Here is a 9,827-nt window from a genome sequence, read left to right as displayed (position 1 = left end):
ATGGGTGACGTGAACAGTAACTTGAGGATTGCAAATTCAGAAATACAAACTCTTTGAGTTCTTGTTCCAGCGTGAGTCTTGAGAGGCTTGCAAACTTGTTCTTTCGATTCCTGAGGGAGTTGTAGAACGCCGAACTGCGGTTCACCCAGTTTGTGCCTTCACATCTATACGGCGTGATTGCGTGGGCTGTTTCGTCGGTACGTGGAAGGGTGATTGTCTCGGTAGTTCGTCGCGTGGATAGTCTCGCGGTGCATTGCCTCTTCACCGGGTCACGCAGCGACAAGTTATCAAGTTCGCGGATCCTTCGAGAAGATCGGGACACATCTACTCGTCACACGTGATCCATGGATGTGTGCACATCATCTGGTATCAAAGCCTCCGTTTACTCGTTAGGATCATTCTTATTTTGGTAGGATAGTTTTTTTTTTATACCTACAGTCCACACATAAACAAATAGAAAACCTATAGCCTCTCATTGTGCCTGATTTGTAGTTTGCATTATCGAGTTTTCAATCCTTTGAGACTTGTCTAGTTGCTGAAATTTTTTTTTTCTCTTTTCCACATCGTTCTAACTTTCATCCTTGATCAGCTGAATATATATATTAAAAAAAAAACCCCCCACCCGAGCCACCCTTGATTGCCTTTTAACCGCCACAAATTCCCACCCTTTCCACCCGAGTTTTCTTGTTCTTTGGGATGCGCCACCCCTCTATGTTGTCTTTGCTGCGCCCCCTTAGTTGAAAGTTGTGCTGCGTTTGTCTCAAAAGATATCAAAAAAAAAAAGGCGAGAGTATATATATATATATAAAAAGAAGAAACAAAAGAGACTTGTGATCAGCATGCCAAAAGGGGCTTGAGCAGCACTTTGGTTGGTGCGAGTTGTTTCCACTTCTTCCATATTGTTCCTTTCTTTTGCATCTTTTTCTTTCTCTTTAGCAACTTAGACTTGTGTTATTTCTCTTTTGGATTATTATTCGGTTTTGCATCACTACATTTCAGCGCACTACTTGTACATTTTATCCCCACCAAGCTCCACTAAAAAGCACCGTGAGCTGTTGCACCGTAGTCTCTGGTACAATCACTCTTCCACTACAGATTGCAGCCCCAGTTCTTGCCCTTTCCAGGAAGAGAAAGAACTTGTTCAGCAAGTGGTGAGGGAGTGATTCCACTTATATTCCACATATATATTGTCCTATTTTTTTCCCCCCTCTACTAATATGGCAGGACGTGGAGATGGTGCCGCTGTTTCGGTGGAGGAATTCCAGGAGCTGCGTACACAAATGAATGATTTGATGCAACAACTCCAAACTCTACAATTGAACATGCCACGTGGCGAACCGCCACCAAATGAGGATGATGACATTGAGGAGGATGATGAGGCAGGGCGTCGTCCCGCTGGCCGTGGACGTGGCGGGCGTGGTCTTGGTTTTCCTAATTTTGGTCGTGCTCGGCGCATTCCTATTGGAGGTGGAGGAGATTATGATGGTGGTGATGATATGTTGTCCGACATGGATGATCATCGGCATGATGACCATCATGGTTATCGTGACCGCCGTCGTCGTCGTGATGATGATGGTTTAAGCAACGTGAAAGTGTCTATTCCAAAATTTAACGGAAAGGAAAATGCTGATGATTATTTTGAGTGGGAGACCAAGGTTGATCAGATCTTTGATTTATATACTTATCCTCCTGTCAAGAAAGCAAAGCTTGCTGCAATTGAGTTCACAGGTTATGCAATCACTTGGTGGAATCAAGTATGTGCTGATTTCCGCCGTGTTGGCCATGATCGTATTACTTGGGATGACATGAAACGAGAAATGAGGCGCCGATTTGTTCCTGCACATTATTCTCGTGAGCTACATTTGAGGCTGAAAAGGCTTGTTCAAGGTCATCGTAGTGTGGATGAATATTTTCAGGAAATGGAAATGTGTCTACTTCGTACCGGTATCACTGAAGATGAGGAATCAACGATGGCTCGATTTCTGGTTGGTCTTAATAAACCAATCGCAGACAAGGTGGACATGACTAATTACAACACTATGAATGAATTGCTACATTTTGCAAAAAGAGCAGAAAGGCAGCTTGCTGAATCTTATAAGCACCGTGCTTCATTTTCTGCTCCTAATAGTTCTACTCCATGGCGCCATTCACAGCAGCACGGGTCAGAGGTGCACACACCTTCATCTCGTGCAACTTCTCGTTCAAATTCAACGTCTACCAAACATTTTGATTCAAGAGGCAAAGCTGTAAATTCCAATCAGTCCAGCTCCTCTGTTACAGCAGCCCAACGGAAGACAAGCAAGATTGAGTGTTTTAAGTGTGGTGGTCATGGACATAAGCAAGCTGAATGTCCCAATAGACGCACTATTATTGCACTTGCAGACGGTTCTTATGATTCTCAAAGTGAAGAGGAGGATGAGCCTATTACCCAAGCACTAGCAGACCTTTCTCTTGACACTTGTGAGTATTCAGCAGAGGATGGTACTTTTGAGCTAGGTCTGAATTGTTTAGCCATTCAATCTCTTCCAGATTTTGCTCAAGATGACTTATCCCAAGATGATGTTCTTCAGCATCCAGCCAAGATTACTTGTGCTGATTTTGATAAGTTGCTTGCTGATTTTCCTGATTTGGTGCCTTCTACTCTGAATACACCAGCTCCTTCTTTGGTGGTTCGGCGGGTTCTGTCAACACAATTTGTTGCTGCTGAGCAAGGCCAGCGCCACAATTTGTTTCAATCACGATGCAAAGTGAAAGGACAGGTGTGCCGCTTCATCATTGATGGTGGGAGCTGCAACAATATTGTTAGTGCTTTGCTTGTTGAGAAGCTTGGTTTGCAGACACGTCGCCATCCACATCCGTACCACATGCAATGGCTAAATAATTCTGGGACAGTGAAGGTTTCAGCTATGGTCCGCTTGTCATTCTCCATTGGTGACTATCATGGAGAGGTTGATTGTGATATTGTACCCATGCAAGCATGCCATTTACTGCTGGGTCGTCCATGGCAATTTGATGTGGATTCGGTGCACTTTGGACGGTCTAACAAATATACTTTCATTCACAAAGACAAGAAGGTGGTTCTTGTTCCATTATCTCCAGAAGAGATCTATGCTTCAGATGTGGCTCGCATGAAAAGAGAAGAATATGAGAAAAGAAAATTGAGTGAGGCCCCCAACACTAGTAAGGGAGAGACTCCTAACCCATCCAGCCACATAAAGCCTCATTCCACTTCAAAACAGCTACGCCAAAATGAATGCTTATTTGTGAGCAGGAGTGATTTGAGAGAAGTGAAGAACACCACAGCCCCATTCTTTGTGCTCTTGCACAAGGAGGTCCTACTTTCAACTACCGATTTACATTCATCGCTGCCTAGTGTTGTTCTTGATCTCTTACAGGACTTCGAAGATGTTTTTCCCGATGAGGTGCCAGCTGGACTTCCTCCACTCCGCGGAATTGAGCATCCAATTGATTTGGTACCAAATGCTTCTCTTCCAAATCGTCCAGCCTACCGCACCAATCCCGAAGAGACAAAGGAAATTCAGCGACAGGTAAAAGAGCGTTTGGACAAAGGGTATGTTCGTAAATCTTTATCACCATGTGCTGTTCCCGTTCTTTTAGTCCCGAAGAAAGATGGCTCTTGGCGCATGTGTGTTGATTGTCGTGCTATCAATGCTATAACTGTTAGATATTGCCATCCCATTCCACGGCTTGATGACATGTTAGATGAATTGAGTGGCTCAACTATTTTCACCAAGATTGATTTACGCAGCGGCTATCACCAAATTCGCATGAAAATTGGTGATGAATGGAAGACAACATTTAAGACCAAATTTGGCTTATATGAATGGCTTGTGATGCCCTTTGGTTTGACGAATGCTCCTTCAACTTTTATGCGTTTAATGAATCACGTTTTAAGAGCTTTCATTGGCAAATTCGTGGTTGTCTATTTTGATGATATCTTGATCTATAGTAAATCATTTGATGAGCATCTTGATCATATCCGTGCAGTCCTTGCTGTTTTGAGAGTCGAGAAATTGTATGGAAATATTTCTAAGTGCACCTTTTGCACAGATCGTGTTGTTTTCCTTGGTTTTGTTGTGACTGCAGATGGCATCCAGGTTGATGAAGAGAAGATTAAAGCGATAAAGGATTGGCCTACTCCTAAAAATGTGAGCCAAGTTCGAAGTTTCCATGGTCTTGCAGGTTTCTACCGGCGCTTTGTCAAAGATTTCAGTGCAATCGCTGCACCCCTTAACAATTTGACAAAGAAGGATGTTCCATTCAAGTGGGGAGATGAACAGGACCAAGCCTTCGAAGAGTTGAAAAGAAAGCTTTGTGAAGCACCACTGCTACAACTACCAGACTTTGGTAAGACCTTTGAGATCGAATGTGATGCAAGTGGTATTGGCATTGGAGGTGTGCTACTTCAGGAACGTAAACCTGTTGCCTACTTTTCTGAAAAGTTAAATGGTCCACATCTGAATTACTCTGTCTATGACAAAGAGCTTTATGCCTTAGTTCGAGTTTTGGCAGTTTGGCAACATTATTTGTTACCTAAAGAATTTGTCATCCACTCTGATCATGAAGCTTTAAAATATCTCAAAAGCCAAGGCAAGCTGAACCGTCGACATGCTAAATGGATTGAGTTCATTGAAACATTTCCCTATGTTGTAAAACATAAGCGTGGGAAAGATAACATTGTTGCTGATGCTTTATCACGGAGATGTGGCTTGGTTACACAATTAGATACAAAAGTGCTTGGTTTGGAATCCATTAAAACACTTTATGCTGATGACTTTGATTTTAAAGAACCTTTCTCTCATTGCATTGCTGGAAAAGGCTGGGACAAGTATTATGTGCATGATGGTTTCTTATTTCGGACTAACAAACTATGTATTCCAGCCTGTTCGATTCGTCAAGTTCTTTTGCAGGAAGCACATGCTGGTGGCTTAGCTGGTCATTTTGGCATCAAAAAGACATTGGACATGCTCTCTGATCATTTCTTTTGGCCACATATGCGACGTGATGTCCAGCGACATGTTGAGCGCTGCATAATCTGCTTGAAAGCTAAGTCCCGCCTTAATCCCCATGGTCTTTATACTCCATTACCAATCCCAACTGTACCTTGGGAAGATATATCCATGGATTTTATTCTGGGGTTACCTAGGTCTCAGAGGGGGAGGGATTCTATCTTTGTTGTTGTTGATCGCTTCTCTAAAATGGCACATTTTATTCCATGTCATAAGAGCGATGATGCTTCACACGTTGCTGATTTGTTTTTCAGGGAGATTGTTCGTCTACATGGAGTGCCAAAGACTATTGTTTCAGACCGAGATACAAAATTTCTAAGCTATTTTTGGAAGACCTTATGGGCTAAACTTGGCACGAAGTTGTTATTTTCCACCACTTGTCATCCACAAACGGATGGGCAAACTGAAGTTGTCAACCGTACCCTATCCACCATGCTGCGTGCCGTGCTGAAAAAGAATTTGAAGCTGTGGGAAGACTGCCTTCCACATGTTGAATTTGCTTATAACCGGGCAGTCCATTCCACAACAAATTTTTGTCCATTTGAAATTGTTTATGGTTTTAAGCCGCATACTCCCATGGATCTTTTGCCTTTACCATTACAGGAACAAGTTAACTTGGATGCAGCAAAGAGATCGGATTTTCTCAAGAAGCTACATGATGAGACAAGAAGGAATATCGAGAAGAAATCAGCACAATATGCAAAGCAAGCGAACAAAGGTAAGAAGAAGGTTACATTCCAGCCCGGAGACCTCGTGTGGTTGCATCTACGCAAGGATCGATTTCCCCAACAGCGCAAGAGTAAGTTATCTCCTAGGGGTGATGGTCCGTTCAAGGTTTTACACAAGATAAATGATAATGCTTACAAAATTGAGCTGCCACCTGAATATTCCAATGTGAGTACAACATTCAATGTCAAAGACTTGCTTCCATTTGTTGGTGAGCCTGAGTCGAGGACGACTCCTTCTCAAGAGGGGGAGGCTAATGAGGACATTCCTAGCATTCATTCATCTCCAAATGAAACTACATTTGATATAGCTGGTCCGATTACAAGGAGTAGAGCAAAACAATTGGAGAAGGAAATTCATTCTCAGGTGAACGCTAACCTTATGCTTAATAATCAGATTATGTTGAATGGGCCTATGCTTTTGAGTACTTGTTTCAATGTTCTTAGGAATGATGGAGTGCACGAACAAGCGTGGGATGATGATGGATTCTGCCCGCCAAATATAAGCAAGGAACCTGGATGTGCAAGAGAGAGAGAAAAGAACATTTAGCTACCATGAATAACAGTCGTTGGAGTGCAAGCAAATATTTCGGAAGATAGGAATGCATGCAGCCAGCAACCGGGTTGCTATCCACACACGTTCCAGCATGCATGCAGAAGAATGCCAACCATCCATGCGTCCCACTAGGCCTGGCTATTAATAAAAGTAGTGTTACAACTTTCCACTACATGTTCTCATTTATTTCTTCCAAACTGAAACTCCACTAGTATTATATATCCCTGTAATGGGTGACGTGAACAGTAACTTGAGGATTGCAAATTCAGAAATACAAACTCTTTGAGTTCTTGTTCCAGCGTGAGTCTTGAGAGGCTTGCAAACTTGTTCTTTCGATTCCTGAGGGAGTTGTAGAACGCCGAACTGCGGTTCACCCAGTTTGTGCCTTCACATCTATACGGCGTGATTGCGTGGGCTGTTTCGTCGGTACGTGGAAGGGTGATTGTCTCGGTAGTTCGTCGCGTGGATAGTCTCGCGGTGCATTGCCTCTTCACCGGGTCACGCAGCGACAAGTTATCAAGTTCGCGGATCCTTCGAGAAGATCGGGACACATCTACTCGTCACACGTGATCCAGGGACGTGTGCACATCACATATCCACAACTTTTTATGGGCGACTTGGATGTAAAAACAATTTCCTCCCAAAGAAAGTGAGCCACGCTGAAAGGAGCATGATCATTTGACATGGCTGCAAGGAGATTTTTGGAGATACTTTGAACTGTTATTGCATCTCCACTCTTGGGCGCCAAGGTGAGCCGGAATAGGGAGTTCAAACATCGATAGAAAGGCCTCATCCCCGTGAGCTTTCCGAACTCAACTCGCCCATGATTTAGATACATGAACCCAATTTCTTCCAATGTCAGCTGATTCTCATTGTGAATTTGATCCTTGGAAGTATCTCTGGCATCTAGATGGAAGTAGTGAGCGAAGCCTCTGAAACTGATCCTGTATTTGACTCCCTCTGTCATCCAGTGCATAATGGGATTTTCACATCCCTCAAACCACACTGTGGCATAGAATTGTGCGATAACCTCCTCGCACCAATCATACCTGAAGGCCATAATATTTTTTACCCTTTTGCTCTCACAGGCTGCAATCACTTCAGTGAACACGGGGTCGTTCTTCCTGGCCATATAATCCCAATCAATCATTGCATGGAAGTAATAGGCTTCTTCTTGGCCAAAATTACTGTCTCATAGAAGTCTGCCTGAAAATCATTCCAGAAACGATAATCGGCAACATTCTTCTCAAAATCATATGGGTTGTTCAACCTTTCACTAACAACCCTTGATACATTCTTCATGTAGTTTACTGTCCTTTTTGGAGCATCAACAACAGAAGCAGTTCTCCGGGGTCTGTGAAGCTTTAAGGGTCCAATGACTTCATCAGCTTGTTCTTCTTCATTATCCTCGGATTCAGATGAGTTATCTTGTGCAACACCTTTGCCTCTTTCTTCAGTAGAAGGCATTTTTCCTCGACCTCTTCCTGCAGTTACTTTGGCTGGCCCCTTTCCCCTTGCAGACTCTCGGCCTCGCATAGCTTGAGATTTGGTTCGGCAGATGGTCACAAGGTCCCTGTCATAACTTCCAGCAACTCCGCCTTCCTCAATGTGAATACCACCACTTGCGGCTATTTTGCGGACTCTTTCACCGCTAGCATGGCCGCTTCCACTATCTTCTGATTGGGCAGGAGCACTTAATTCTTGAGCACGGGGGTCACTTCTTTGTTTCTTTTTCCTCTCGAAAGTGCGACCCTTCTCAAAACGGTCTCCAGCCATTGCAAGAGCACCTAGAAGAAATGGAATGAACAAAGAATTTGAGGAGTAAAAGATTGGACAGGAAAAGCTCAAACTTCAGGCTGATACCGGAGTATCCGGTGAACACCGGATACTCCGGTCGGCCCCGACAGAAAACCTAACGAGCTAGGGTTTGGGAGATATGGCCAACTAGAGATGAAACAAGTTTGGGAATGGGTTCTAGAGGGTACTAGGAACTATTCTACCAAAGGAAAACAACTCTAGACAAGAGCATTGAGAGATCAGAAAGATTGTTGAAAACGGTACCTTTGAGCTCAAATCCTCCGGGGATTTTTGAGAATAGGGATCTCCGGAGATTCCGGCCTTTAATCCAAGAGAGAAACGTAGCAAGACTTGAAGATTCTTGGGTTCCTCTCAAAATCGCCGGAGAGAAGGTTGTTTGGAGAGAGGACAAGAGAATAGATGGGAAAAGATAACTGTTCGGGCTGGGGGAATATATAGAATTCTGGAGACACCGGAAACTCCGGTGTAGACCGGAGAGTCTGGTCCTGACACTTTTACCGGAGACTCCGGTGGAGACCGGAGACTCCGGTCCTGACACTTGTACCGGAGACTCCGGTGAATACCGGACTATCCGGTAACTGGAAACAGAACGGAATACAGCTGAGGCTGTGAACAGTGTCAGGTCCGGATACTCCGGTGAGCACCGGACATTCCGGGACCTGGAACTGTCACAGCAAGATTTAGAGCTGAAGAATTGGGAAAAGGATTTTCTGGAAGGAAGATGTTGGACAAGAGGATTAATTTGTCAAATGTGATCAGCCAATCAAGCATCATTACATAACTATGATCACAAGTTACAAATTATGATCGAGAGACCAAAAATCCAAGTAATTTTGAGAAACACACTCAAAATGCAGTTTTCGCAAACTCTTAACTAGGAAAGCTATAAATCTACAACAAGCAAGTGTATGCAACAGTTCAAGCCACGTTCCGAGAATCTAGGATATTTAATTCACTTCTCAACTCGCAAAACCTTTGCTCGTCTAGTGGTTTAGTGAGGATATCGGCTAATTGTTTTTCGGTTCTCACATGGTGAATGTCAATACCCCCTTTTGTTGCATGATCTCTCAAGAAATGGTGTCTAATATCTATGTGCTTGGTTCTTGAGTGTTGTACGGGATTGTTGCCTATTTTGATGGCACTCTCATTATCACATAAAAGTGGAATTTTGGGAGTTTTGTGGCCATAGTCTCTTAGAGTTTGCTTCATCCATAGGAGTTGAGCACAACATGCTCCCGCGGCAACATATTCAGCTTCGGCAGTGGATAGAGCTACGGAGTTTTGTTTCTTAGATGACCATGACACTAAGGACCTACCCAAGAATTGGCAAGTTCCCGAAGTGCTTTTTCTATCCACCTTACAACCGGCATAATCGGAGTCCGAATAGCCGATAAGGTCGAAGGATGACCCTTTTGGATACCAAAGCCCAAGGTATGGAGTATGAACTAAATATCGAAGAATCCTCTTAACGGCCATTAAATGGCACTCTTTGGGAGCGGCTTGAAATCTTGCACACATGCACACACTAAGCATGATATCGGGCCTAGATGCACATAAGTAAAGCAAAGATCCTATCATGGAATGATATACCTTTTGATCCACGCTTTTGCCTTCTCCATTGAGATCAAGATGTTCATTAGCTTGCATGGGCGTTTTGATTGGTTTGGCATTCTCCATGTCAAATTTCTTGAGCATATC

General features: G+C 43.6%; 1 protein-coding gene across 1 annotated transcript; it reads left to right on the top strand.

Moving 5' to 3' along the window:
* Positions 1-1,472: 1,472 nt before the first annotated feature.
* On the top strand, positions 1,473-6,800 carry LOC133900751 (uncharacterized). The gene is made up of 6 exons (XM_062341979.1): positions 1,473-2,436; positions 2,650-3,018; positions 3,394-3,648; positions 4,072-4,733; positions 4,851-5,639; positions 5,772-6,800. Exons 1-6 carry the CDS (start codon positions 1,497-1,499, stop codon positions 6,303-6,305), a joined length of 3,549 nt encoding a protein of 1,182 aa, XP_062197963.1. The 5' UTR covers positions 1,473-1,496; the 3' UTR covers positions 6,306-6,800.
* The last annotated feature ends 3,027 nt before the right edge of the window (positions 6,801-9,827 follow it).

This window comes from Phragmites australis, chromosome 19 (genome assembly GCF_958298935.1).
Source record: "Phragmites australis chromosome 19, lpPhrAust1.1, whole genome shotgun sequence".
NCBI classification, from domain to species: domain Eukaryota; kingdom Viridiplantae; phylum Streptophyta; class Magnoliopsida; order Poales; family Poaceae; genus Phragmites; species Phragmites australis.
This window is presented reverse-complemented; position numbering and strand designations above follow the sequence as displayed.